The sequence below is a fragment of the Emiliania huxleyi genome (genome assembly GCF_000372725.1).
Source record: "Emiliania huxleyi CCMP1516 chromosome Unknown EMIHUscaffold_185, whole genome shotgun sequence".
NCBI lineage: Eukaryota > Haptophyta > Isochrysidales > Noelaerhabdaceae > Emiliania > Emiliania huxleyi.
The window spans coordinates 2,597-15,111 of NW_005200738.1; the positions used below are offsets into that span (position 1 = coordinate 2,597).

Genomic DNA, 12,515 nt, shown 5'->3' on the forward strand with positions numbered 1-12,515 from the left:
TTGCCCCACCACTTTGTGTGTGTGGAGACGTTTACCTTACCTTACCTTACTTAGGCCCTTGCCACGGAGGGGCCCCCTGAGCGTGAATCTGCCACCGTCCTAAGGGACGCCCTGCCAGCACCCCACAGCCGGCCGCTGCTAAGCCAGGGATCAAAATTGATCAAAATACGGCTTTCATGGGTGAGGGCCCCAGCCCCTTCCACAACCGTGCAGGACCAGGTTCTAAACATCGGGCACCTCAGCCCACCCCCGTCCACGCGGCTCGCAACTCGGCCGTCCAACTAATGTTGCGGGGCGTAGAGCCTCGCCGGCGGTGTAGCGCCTTTAAGATCGTGCGCTTCTGCGTGTGTGCTGCTACTGGCCCGCCCTTGCTGACGCTGGTGCGGCCCATCAGTTGCGCAAAGGGCGCGGCCTCCGGCGTGCGCGTCTGGCTGTTGTTCTCGTTGCAGCGGTATCGTGTCAGCCAAGCAGCCGCCACGTGGCGCACCGTCTCGTTTGAGGATCGCGAGTAGAGCCGGCTCGCTCTTGCGCCGAGTGCTGACAAGCACTCGGGGCGGGGCGTCTGCGCGTGGGCCGCACGAGCCGCGGCGGACATCGCAGCGGGCTGCTGCTCGCCGCATTGCACCTCCACCGGCTCGCCGCATACGCCTACAGCGACGAGCTCTGGCCGACGATGAGCCGAGACGCCGTCGACGAGCGGAAGCGCTGTCCCACACGCGCCACTCGGCTGTGAGGCGAGAGGGTTGCGGTTGTGGCAGCCGGGGTGCGTCGTTGCGATCGGGCACATGACGTCGTAGCCGCTCACGGCCGAGGCGTTGCAACCTGCACAGCCCGGGCGAATCAGGATCTCGCGACAACTCATGTGGCGCTACCGATGCAACTGCCGGTTGATGCGTTCCGGTAGTGAAGCAAATCTCGGGCGCTTTTGCTCGGGCTCTGGCGGTGCCGCTTTGGCGGTGCCGCTCACCCGTCGGAGGCCGCCAGATGGCGAGGCGTGCTGGCAGCGCGCACTGGCCCCGGCCCGGCTTCACAAACCGGCCGAGGTTGAAGTCGCGGAAGGTGTGCGCTGCAAAGCCGAGCTGGCAGCGCTGCCTGCTCAAAGCCGGGGCGGTGAAGAGGTCGTGTTGCACCACTGCTGCCTGATGGGTTGGCACTGCTGCCGCAGCCGCATGGTGGTGAAGAAGTATAGCCCCCAGTAGTGGTGGGGCGCAGAGTTGTGGAAGCCAAGCTTGTTCCTGCCGACAGGTGGTGGCGTGAGCGGCGATCGTATTCAGTCGACAAGCAGAGGCGGACGATCCTGATGAGGCGCGAGTAGCGCGCGAAGTCGTCATATGTCTCGTGAAAGCCGTCGGCGAGTGCCGCGTCGCCAATCTACTCACAGTTCGTTTGGTCTTGCGGCGCCCGATTGCAGCGCGTCGCCGGCTGCCGCCGCGCTCGCTAACCCACCACCAGTCGACGTTGACCGAGTTTGCGCAGAAGCTCATCTGGCGCAGCGCCGGGCCGGCACTTGCAGCGGCGGAGCCGCCCTCGCCACGAGCGGAGTACTGGTCGCAATCCGTACCGAGGACCGACCTGTGCGCCGGAGGAGGTGAGCAGCAAACATGACAGGAGGCGGCGGATGGGAGGGGCGAGGGGTTGTCGTGGCAAAAACTCCCCTCACCGCTTCCGTTGGAGATATACCTGGTTGCGATTGGAGCCCTTGTACGCGCTTTCCTCACAGTCGTGGGCGAGCCAGAGCCGCACCTGGCACGAGGCCTCGGGTCACCTCGACCGATCTCAGGCCGATGGTCGGCTGCGTCGAGTATTGAGGAGGCGCGCCCCGTCGTCGACACGCACGACCGGCAGTGGGTTGAACCTGCGCGTTGCGACAGAGGCTGACAGACGGATAGCACTGTGCGAACTGATCAGTTGACCGAGAGGTGCAGACGGCGGTAAATATGCGTTGTGTGGGCAGCCAAAGGTTGGATACTTGGATGCGTGCACAGCAGCTAGGGGAGAGGACCATCGCACGTCGTGCCGCATCACGATGACCGGGCCTTGCGACTGTCCACGCCCCGCGGCCGCCCAACGCGTTCGCATCGCCAACGCCTCCTTCATGCCGAGCAACGCCCACATCGTCCGCCCACAATACGCGAGCCGCTCCCGAGGCGAGACGCCCGCCAGACAGTTGGGCATCGAGTCGTTCTGCAAGGCGTGGGACGAGGCGGTGGGGCTCCAAAAGGCGTCCATGCGGCCTGCAAGCTCCGGATTCCTGAAGCGCGGTCGGTGATGGGTTTGGCGTCGGGGAGTGTCCGCGGCGCGGGGAGGCCTGGCAGAGTGGTAGCATGGGACAGCGACAGAGGAGCGATTCACCAGCTCTGCACGAACACGGCGAGCCTCACTCCCGCCGCGCGCCACGGCTCAAGCACCTGAGATCTAATCGAGTTTGCGCACTCGCGCCAAAGTCCCTTGTCCCCGTGATCACCCGCCTTCATGCTGGCAGTGCGGGTCGTGTACGTCCCAACGCGGCCGTAGAGCACCAGGGTCGCCGTCTGCTCAGGCATCGTGGCAAGCGGGGCCGATGGAAGAGCCTGCGAAAAAGAATTTTACCAGCCGGCGCGAAAAAGAATTTTGGCGGTCCCACGACACGATTCACGCGACAGGCGAGGCGCGGGCGACGGCTTCCTCAGAAGCCGTCGCCCGCACCACAGGAGCCCGACCCGAGCAACCCCGCCCCAACCCGACCCGACCCGATCCACCCCGCCCCGCCCCGCCCCGCCCCCCCCACCGGACTAACCCGCGAGCCGCTCCCGGCTCCGCCCCCCGCCCAACCCCCACCCGCGCCTGTGCCTGCCACCCGCGCCGCCTCCTCCACGCTCACCTTACCACAAGAGCAACACTCAAGATAGCTCCGGGGACGCTGCGCCCCGCCCGCGCTCGCGCCCCGACTCGGTGCGTGGCATGGCGCAGGCTGCTGATGCTCGGCGACTTTGTGCTCGTCGCTCTCCTCGCCGACTTCCTCTCGCTCTACGCGGAGGCCGTCAAGGAGGGCGGCCTCGAGGCAAACGTCTCGCTCAACGGCGCAGAGATGGCCTACGGGCCCGCTTACTTAGGCCCGTTCGACGCCTTCGCACTGGAACGCTGTTGGGCCAAATAAGAGGTACGTGCGCAGTAGATTCTCGTGTTTGTTTGTCGCGTCTCGCATCATTGAACAAGGCCTTTGTTCGATGGTGCGGAAAAGAAACTTTGCGCGGAGACGACGCTGCTAAATGGCGGAGACCGGCGGCCTTCCCGAAGCGGTGTGGACAGCGGCCGGGCGGGTCTCGAAAGCCGGGCGGGTCAAGCAGCTGTTGGCGTGGCTCGACAGCGGCGGGCGGGTCAATGCGACTTGCCGGATGGGCGATGTGAGTGGCGTCACCGCGCTGATACTCGCCGCCCATGAGGGCCACGAGCGGGCGGTCGAGCTGCTGCTTCAGCGCGGCGCGGAGCTCGGCCAGCAGGACAGCGTCGGCTTCACCGCGCTGATTCACGCCGCCCTCAGCGGCCACGAGAGGGTGGTCGAGCTGCTGCTCCAGCGTGGCGCTGAGGTCGACATGCAGAACAGGAAAGGCGGCACCGCGCTGATTCACGCCGCCGAGAACGGCCACGAGCGGGTGATTGACGTGTTGTTGCAGCGCGGCGCGGAGATCAACCTGCAGAACAGCACCGGCGGCACCGCGCTGATGGGCGCCACCTACTACGGCCATGCGCGGGTGGTCGACATGCTGCTTCAGCGCGGCGCGGAGGTCAACCTGCAGAAGGGCGACGGCATCACCGCGCTGATGCTGGCTGCCCAGGACGGCCACGAGCGGGTGGTCGGGCTGCTGCTTCAGCGCGGCGCGGACTTCAACCTGCAGAAGAGCGACGGCGGCACCGCGCTGATGCTCGCCGCCATCAACGGCCACGAGCGGATGGTCGAGCTGCTGCTTCAGCGCGGCGCGGATGCCAACCTGCAGAGCGGCGACGGCTTCACCCCGCTGATGCACGCTGCCAGCAAAGGCCACGAGCGGGTGGTCGACTTGCTGATTCAGCGAGACGCGGAGATCGACCTGCAGGACAGCAAAGGCTACACCGCGCTGGTGGTCGCCGCCAGGTGCGGCCACGAGCGGGTGGTCGAGCTGCTGCTTCAGCGCGGCGCGGAGATCGACCAGCAGGACAGCGACGGCGTCACCGCGCTGATGATCGCCGCCCTCTACGGCCACGAGCGAGTGATCGACATGCTGTTGGGAAACGGCGCGGAGATCAACCTGCAGAACAGCTACGGCTGGACCGCGCTGATGTGCGCCGCCAACAACGGCCACCCCGCCATCGTGCTCCGCCTGCTGCGGGCGGGCGCGGATACGAAGCTGCGCTCTGCGAAGGGCGAGTCCGCGCTGCAGATGGCCAAGGAGGAGGGCCACGCCGAGTGCGTCGAGGCTTTCCGGCAGCACATCGCGGAGGTGACTGCGAGCCGGCGCGAGGCGGCGGCGGGCGGCGCGGGCGACGCTTCCTCGGGCGAGGGGGCGGCGGGAGCGAGGGCCGTGGCCTCTTCCGGCTCACTGGGCAACCTTCCCCAAGAGGCGGTGGACGCGGCTCTCCAAGGCGACGAGGCGGCGCTGCTGTCGTGGCTCGAAAGCGGCGGGCGGGCCAATGCGACTTGCCGGATGGGCGATGTGAGCGGCATCACCGCGCTGATGGCCGCCGCTCAGGAGGGCCACGAGCGGGTGGTCAAGTTGCTGCTTCAGCGCGGCGCGGAGATCAACAAGCAGAAGAGCGACGGCTTCACCGCGCTGATACTCGCCGCCATCGGCGGTCACGAGCGGGTGGTCGAGCTGCTGCTTCAGCGCGGCGCGGATGCCAACCTGCAGAACAGCGACGGCGTCGCCGCGCTGATGGCCGCCGCCGGCAACGGACACGAGCGGGTGGTCGAGCTGCTGCTTCAGCGTGGCGCGGAGATCGACCAGCAGGACAGCGACGGCGACACCGCGCTGCTGCTCTCCGCCTCCAACGGCCACGAGCGGGTGGTCGACTTGCTGCTTCAGCGCGGCGCGGGTGCCAACCTGCAGAACAGCTACGGCTGGACCGCGCTGATGTGCGCCGCCGGCCAAGGCCACCCCGCCATCGTGCTCCGCCTGCTGCGGGCGGGCGCGGATACGAAGCTGCGCTCTGCGAATGGCGAGTCCGCGCTGCAGATGGCCAAGAGCAAGGGCCACAGCGAGTGCTGCGTGCGCGCCCTCGAGGAGCACGCGGCGGCGCAGGCAACGGCGAGGGCGGTGGAGAGTGCGGCGGCAGAAGTGGAGGCGGCGCGGCATGCCGAGGCGCTGCTGGCGGAGGAGGAGGCGGAGAGGGAGGCGGGGCGCGCCAAGGAGAGCAAGAAGGGGAAGAAGAAGAAGAAGAAGAAGAAGGGCACGGGCGGCGGCGGAGGCGCTGGGCCGTCGCAGGAGCCCGAGGATGAGGCGGAAGAGGAGGGAGAGGGCGAGGCGGCGGCGGCGGTAGAGGAGGCGGAGCTGGCGGCGGCGCTCGAGGAGAGCGCGAGGCTGGAGGGAGCGAGGCCGGTGGTGGAGGAGCGGACGTTTGTCGCTGCGACCGAGGCTGGTTCGCCGTCGGCTGCTGCCGAGGCGCCAGTTGCGAGGGAGGAGGAGCCGCCGGCCGACTTCATCTGCCCGATCACGACCGAGATTATGGTCGAGCCAGTCGTGGCGGCCGACGGGCAGTCGTATGAGCGGACGGCGATCGAGCGCTGGCTCGCGACCAAGTCGACGAGCCCGCTGACCGGCGGCGAGCTCGAGCGTAGCATCTTAATCCCGAACCACAATTTGCGCCGGACGATTCGAGAGTGGCAGGAGGCGCGGGCGTCACTTTGAGCCCCCAGCGCGGTGAAGATTAGCATCTAGCGCAACGGGGGGCAAGGGACCAACTACCGAGCAGTGCCCAAGCCCGCGCATTGCAGCGCCGGGGACGCGATCCTTCGCGAGCGTGCTTGATGTGAACGCACCAGTAGTTCTTGCTACTTTCGCGCTTGGGGTACACTTGGCGGGTTGCGCGCGCAGTGCGCGCGTTGCGCGCGCTTTACCTTTAGGGATTAGGCCTTTCTCCTTTTGCGCGTTGGGTTCACTGTGCGCGTGTCTCGAGCGTGTTTCGCTCCTCCAGTAAATGCTACCCAATCGTAATTTTTGACGATTGACCGAATCATGAGTTCCACTTTAAGTAGCATATGTATTTCCCCAGCCAAACTTCTCTCACGGCGACGACGCGGCCCGGCTGCGCGGCAGCACGCATCGATCGCCGCGCCTCCCAAAGAGCAGCGTCCAGTTGATGCGGCGGTTGCGGTACCCCGGCTTGAAGGCCACCCGCCCGCTGCGATGGAAGAGGTCCGACTCGAAGACGACGAGCCGATTCTGCCGATACGGCACCGTCACGTTACGGAAGCCGCTCTCCTCCAAAAGGCGGCGACGCGCCGCCTCGTTGTCACCGCCGTGGTTGCGCTGCGCGCCCGTCCAACTCGCGGGCGGCTTCTCCGTGTAGACGACGAGCCCACCCTCCGCGCTGTCGGCCGCGGAGAGCGCCTCGTCGGGGGTGAGCCAGATGTTCAGGTTGACGGCGGCCTCGTCCGCGTGGATGTTGATGCCAGCCTGCATCTCGTCATCGTACTTGTACATCCACGTCGCGGTGAGGCGGTGCGAGCAGAGCACGCGCGGCATCGCCCGCCGAAGCTCGGCCACGGTAGGCTCGATCAGCTGGAAGTGCGCCAGCTCGCCGCCCGAGAAGGTGCCGCCCTCGGCACGCGCGTAGGTGCCGAGGTAGCCTGCCTTCGAGTCCCACCACACGGTGGATCGCATCGCAAACTCGAGCGCGGCTTCGAGCGCGGCGGCCGACAGCAGCCCGTCCACGACCGCCACCGAAGGGGACGCGGAGCCGTAGGTCGCCTGAGCCTCTGCGAGCGCGCGCGATGTCGCGCCGAGGACGGTCTCGCCTGGCGGGAGCTGAGCGTCGTGCACGTGCGCCAGCCGGTTGTGCCAGTGCTTGATCTCGCCGAACTGGGCCGGCGAGAGGACGACCGCGCCAATCGTGTGCGCCTCGGCCTGCCGCCTCGAGAGCCACTCGTCGAGCGACTCGCCCGCGCGCGCTCTCGGCGCCGTCGCCTCCTCGCGCGGCAGCGCGTCGAGCAGCCTCTCGTGGCTGTGAAGCGTGGCGCGCAGCATAGCCTCCGTCAGCCCGCTCTGCCGCAGGCTGCCATTGCCGACGGCCCCAAGCAGGTACTCGAGCTGTTCTGCGTCGTGCCGCAGCCGGTGCCTCCTCGTCGCGAAGCCTCGCGCGGCCGCCGCGCCCTTGGCTCGCGCGGTCGTCTCGTGCCCAATCAAGCCGGGAGTCCAAGCCTGCCCAAAATCCGTCAGCCCGATCGCCTCGCTTCGGCAAACGGGCACCGTCCCAACGCCGCTGCCGCCGGTGCTGTCGCTGCCTCCTCGGCAGTCGTGCGGAGGCACCCGGTGCACCACCGCTGTGTACGCGGCTCTCGCCCTGAGAATGCCCTCGAGCTCGCCCGCGGCTTGCCAAGCCAAGATGGCCAGCTGCTGCGCCTCAATCCAGCCGTCTGCCGCCGAGGCGTTTGGCGCGTCAATGGCGGCCGCCGCCGCTTCGCACGCAAGCGCAGCCTGCCGCCACGAGCGCCGCCCGACGGCGGCGGCGGCAAAGCTCCAAAGCGCTCCGCTAGCGAAGCTTTCGAGGCCGGGGTCGCCCGACATGAAGGCCTCGAGCAGCGAGGCCGCCGTGGCTTTCTCCACCTCGTCCTCTCTCTCGTCCGCGAAACTGCATCGCTCGGCGAGGCTCCGCAGCCAGCTCGCAGCCGACCGGCCTGCGTAGAGCGCGGCACGTGGCGCGCGGTGAAAGAGGAAGGCGGCGAGCAGCGGCTTCCGTAGCAGTCGCCCCAGCGTCGCCGCCCCCACCTCAGCGCCCGCCTCTACGAGGAGTCGAGCAATCTCCAGCTGCCGGTCGAGGTGCTCTTTGCTCGCCTCGGGGGAGAATGTGTCCGCCGCAAAGTCGAGCGGCGTCGCATGGTTGTGCGCGTCGAGCGCCTCCAACGAGGCGTTAAACTCGATCAGCACACGGACCACGCCCACGCTCCCGGCCGCGACAGCGCGATGCAGTCCGGTCAGCCCGGTCGACTCACGGGCCTGAGGAGAGGCTCCGGACTTGAGCAGCGCTCGGACGAGCTCGGCGTTGCCCTGCTGGACGGCATGCACGAGCCGCCTGTCCTTTGGCGACCGGGCGGGCTCGGCGATGGTGCGTGCGCCCGCGGAGCCCTGGCCGGCGACCACGCCCTCTCTCCGCTCCGGCGGAGGCTGCAGCGGGTTTGAGAGCCAGCACGGCAGAATCGATGCCGCGAGCGCGCTCGAGATTGCCGCCACGACCGCGATGGTGGTGAAGTGCGTGTCGGCCTTGCGCTTCGCCGACGGCGGCTTGTGCTGCTGCGCCTTGCTGCCGCCGGATTTGCCCATGCGAGCACCCTCACTAACCTAAATGGCAAAAAAAGAAAATCCGTTACCTCCTTACAGGTCAGCCGAATTTAAGATTTGAAGGCGGGGAGTCCGTTAGCCTTAAAATCTTGAAAATGTGTGAACGGACAGCTAATACGTGCCTCCCCGTCTTTGTTGCCTGGCGTTTGTGCCCCGTTTGTGCCGCGTCCCGTGCCCCCGAGTTCATTTTATATACGGACAGCTAAAATCTTGCGACAATGCGCCCCAGAGCTCTAAAATCTTGGTCTAAAATCTGAAAATCGCCGGCCTGCGGCCGGCCTCTAAAATCTTAAATTCGGCGGACTTGTAGGGGGAACAGCTGGTGCACCACCGAGACTGTGGTGGGCGCGCTGCGGCCGCACGTCTACCTTCGTCATAGTGCCACGACGTGCGGCCTAGAATTAGCACACGCGCCTCTGCTTGCATACACTCATACATTGGATTGTCATCGCCTGCGAGTGCGAGATAGGGCTAGCCGCAGGCAGCTAGCCCCTGAGGAGGGCGTCCATAGACACCTCACTAGACCCCACACACGGTCTCGTCCGTGCCTCGCCGGCCGGAGAGATTGCTGGAGGTAGAGCAAGCCTGCTCTAGCCTCGCATGTCACTTCCTGTCGTCTGTTGTGTCGTTGTGCCCTTGTTTGTACTCTTGGCACCGTGGAGTGCTGGGGGGGGCGACAGGGAGGATATGGCCTTGAGTTATGTGTACGCCCACTCAGGGTGTGTGGCAGCCAGCTGGCTGTGTGTCTTGTGAGCCTGTTTGTGTCTGTGTGTCGCTCGTGCGTGTCGTCATCATCTGTCCAGCGTCCACCCATACCGCGTTGGTGTCCAGTCCGAGCCTGGCTGTTCTTCGCCTTTCTACCTACCTACCTAGCTGGTATGGCGATCCGCCTCCACTCTTTGTTGCTCGCTCGCCCGGGCGGAGGGCATGGCCGCGGAGGTGGCGGGCGCGTGCTTGCCAGGCCTTCCGCAGACAGCCTCTTGGGCAGACTGAGGGTCGGCTTTGCGTGGCGTGGCCCGTGCGCTGCGCTGCGCAAAGCTGCGTGTGCTGAGCGAGCATCCGGTGCTTCCTTTGGGAGGTGCGCACCTTCCGCGACTGGTGGAGGACCGTGCCGCCGCGTGCCTGCTCCGTGGACAGGGCGGGGAGACGACGCCGCAGCGCCACAGCCTCCGCTGCAAGCCGGTGCAGCACCTCGCCGGCCGCCACCGCCGCCGCTGATCAAGGCGCCGGTGAGAGCGGCACCGCCTCGGCAAACGGCGCGGCAGGGGCCGAGCTGCCGCCCACCTCGGCATCGTCGACGTCGGCACCGGCACCGGGGCTGGCCGGGGCGAGCGGCCCTGCGCCGGCGCCTACGCTTCGAGGGGCGGGCGTGGTGGCGGCGACGTCCACAAGCGGCGGCGGCGACGGGGGCGAGGAGGACGGCAAGAGGGACGCCGCCTCGCCTGCCGCCGCCGCTGCCAATCCTGGTGCGATGCTGCGCGCGCCATCTACCCCCTAAGCAATATGTGTCTACCCCCTAGCGAAGTGGGTCGCGTCCCTCGCGATTTCCTCAACTCACACGGTCCACACCCTTTAGAAACAAGCGAAGGCACACACAACATGACGCCAAACACACGATTGCACGCACCGCACCGCACCCAGCACTCCGCGCCCGCCGCCCCCCCACCGCCCCGCCTAGGTGGGAAAGAGATGAGGAGATGGGACAGCGAAGGAGGAGCACAAACTTGTATGTGACGCGCGCGAGAACAGCCACGCCATCTTGCTGTATGCTGTGCTGGCAATATGTTGGCAATGTGCGTATATGTGCCAACGCGCAACGAAGGTCAACGCCGCCGAACCCGCCCGCCGCCCCTGCCTTTTGTTGGCCGTGGCACCCGATGCACTTGTTCGCCGTTCACCTCAGCGAGCAATCGGAAGCCTGGTCGTAGGTATGCGCGCTCTGCCTGGCCAGAACTGAAAATGCTCACCTGGCTATAGTTTTGCTCGCCGCAGAGGAGCGGCACCACTCTGGGATTCTCCGAGATTATGATGTCGATCGTGACCTTCGCCCAATCGAGCGACCGCAACGCCGCCACTTCGTGGCCCTCTATATCGAGAGAGAGGAAGTCGACATGATCAATCTGTTGAGAGGCGAGCGCATCCGTGAACGAGGTGCAGCCCGCAATCTTGACGACAGATGCACGATGCGCGCGGTCACTGGGCATTGGCGAGCCCAGGTGCGAGTGCCCACCAATCTTGTCGCCAGCGTCGTGTCGTGTGACGAGTTGCAGTGCGGCGTCCCCTTCCCTTGCGCACGTGGAGACGGCCCGCGCCTCGAGGGCGCACGTGCGCTCGCTACGCAGCCGCGCATGGTGCGCCGGATTGGGCTCGACACACACGCCTCTCCAGCCCAGGCACGTGTCAAAGAAAAAGGTGTTGGAGATGACCATGGCGTCGTTTGCCGCAAGGTCGACGTAGGTGCCTTGGCGCTTCATGAAACGAGCATGATTCATGTAGATCCACCAGTCCTGGCCGAGCTGCGAGAGGAAATGCGGCACCGCACACCCACTCTCGTCCGTGTGGAAGCCCATGCCTGCAATCGCTTCAAACCGTGGGCTGCGCATGTACGCCTCCTGCTGATAGCGAGGGTTGGAGTTTGGCGGGCTCATGAGCATGAGCGTGGCGGCCGACGCTGACCGCAGGATTTCGCACCAGCGGCGGCCGGCAGCTGACTTCATGGCGGTCGTTTCAATCGTGTGCGCAGGCATGGAGCAATTTGGCATTGCCATGAAGTCAGCTGAGCCCCCGCCGAGCGCGCCCGCGCCGTGCGAACCTGTGCCGTGCGGGGGCGCATGGCGCGCTTCCGTGCCGTTCGCAGACTTGAGCGCCTCAATCTCAGCTTGCATCGCCGACATCCTGGCATCGTTCCTGGCAGCTGTTGCCGCCATCTCCTGGCGCATCTCTCGTAGAAGCGCAACCTCTGTCGACGAACTTGGTTCGCCCGCCAGCGCCTTGACGGCCGCAGGAAGGAGACCCACAAGAAACCAGAGCCGCGCTCGCTGCATCGTTTCTGGGTCTAGAAATCAAATGGTTGGTGTCTCACGGTCAACTTGGCGTCGCGAGGACAAGGTCAACTTGGCGTCGCAAGGTTGGATGAAATCACGCGCGTTTCTTTTTCTTTGGGAAGGGGACTTTCAAAATAGATTTATTTTTCTTTTTTTTGAGCAGGTTGGGGGGTGCCCTGCCCGCCTGGCTGATAAGATCTTTTCACCTTGACTTGGTGGAGTACAGGCGCGAGGGGCGTGTGGCTGAGACTCGGCTCGTGAGCCCCGCGTAGACTCTCGCCTGCCAACCTCGAAGGGGCTGCCGTCCACCCGTCGCTGCTCAGGCCGGGGGAGGGGGGGAGACCTCCTGTTCCTCGCGGAACGGGAGTAGGCCCCTCCTTGCCCGGTTGGGAAGCAGGGCGGTGGTCGTGCCATCGTCGCTTCGAACACACACACACACGCCGCATTCGTCGCCGGCGCGCGACAGGCTCCCGTCGGCCGGACTGCCCTCGACGAGTGGGTGTCGCCAACCAAAGCGACACGCACTCGAGGGTAGTGCCGACGGGACGCGGCCCGAGGGCGACTCTCGCGAAGGCACGGCTGGCAACCGTGGCGCGGGGCTCGCGTTCGACAAGACCGGGATCGCTCTACCGGCAAACCTCTCGCTGACATGCGCGCCCCGTCGAGCTGACGGCGGGCGCGCTGAGGTCGCACGCCTCCCAAGTCATATGCCACGGCGTGCGATCTAGAATCAGCACACGCGCCTCTGCTTGCATACACTCATACATCGGATTGTCATCGCCTGTGAGTGCGAGATAGGGCTAGCGGCTGGCGGCTAGCCCCTGAGGAGAGTGACCAGAGACACCTCACATGACCCCACACACGGTCTAGTCCGGCCTCGCGGTCGGCGGAGATTGCTAGAGGACGAGCAAGCCTGCTCTAGCCTCACGCGTTCGCCCCTGTCGTCTGTTGTGTTGTTGTG

General features: G+C 66.2%; 4 protein-coding genes across 4 annotated transcripts; 1 reads left to right on the forward strand and 3 right to left on the reverse strand.

Moving 5' to 3' along the window:
* Positions 1-238: 238 nt before the first annotated feature.
* Positions 239-2,229, reverse strand: EMIHUDRAFT_113240 (hypothetical protein; the record flags this gene model as incomplete). The annotated part of the gene is made up of 6 exons (XM_005782823.1): positions 239-822; positions 968-1,092; positions 1,447-1,572; positions 1,661-1,680; positions 1,766-1,855; positions 2,011-2,229. 6 exons carry the CDS (start codon positions 2,227-2,229, stop codon positions 239-241), a joined length of 1,164 nt encoding a protein of 387 aa, XP_005782880.1.
* Positions 2,230-5,588: 3,359 nt separating this feature from the next.
* On the forward strand, positions 5,589-5,861 carry EMIHUDRAFT_232783 (hypothetical protein; the record flags this gene model as incomplete). The annotated part of the gene is made up of 1 exon (XM_005782824.1): positions 5,589-5,861. A coding segment is annotated over one exon (273 nt), but the record flags the coding sequence as incomplete, so codon positions are not given.
* A 375-nt stretch (positions 5,862-6,236) lies between these two features.
* EMIHUDRAFT_232784 (hypothetical protein) lies at positions 6,237-8,492 on the reverse strand (the record flags this gene model as incomplete). Its single annotated transcript, XM_005782825.1, has 1 exon — positions 6,237-8,492. The coding sequence occupies one exon, from the start codon at positions 8,490-8,492 to the stop codon at positions 6,237-6,239; it is 2,256 nt and encodes a 751-aa protein (XP_005782882.1).
* A 1,841-nt stretch (positions 8,493-10,333) lies between these two features.
* On the reverse strand, positions 10,334-11,404 carry EMIHUDRAFT_232785 (hypothetical protein; the record flags this gene model as incomplete). Its single annotated transcript, XM_005782826.1, has 1 exon — positions 10,334-11,404. One exon carries the CDS (start codon positions 11,402-11,404, stop codon positions 10,334-10,336), a length of 1,071 nt encoding a protein of 356 aa, XP_005782883.1.
* Between the last annotated feature and the right edge of the window lie 1,111 nt (positions 11,405-12,515).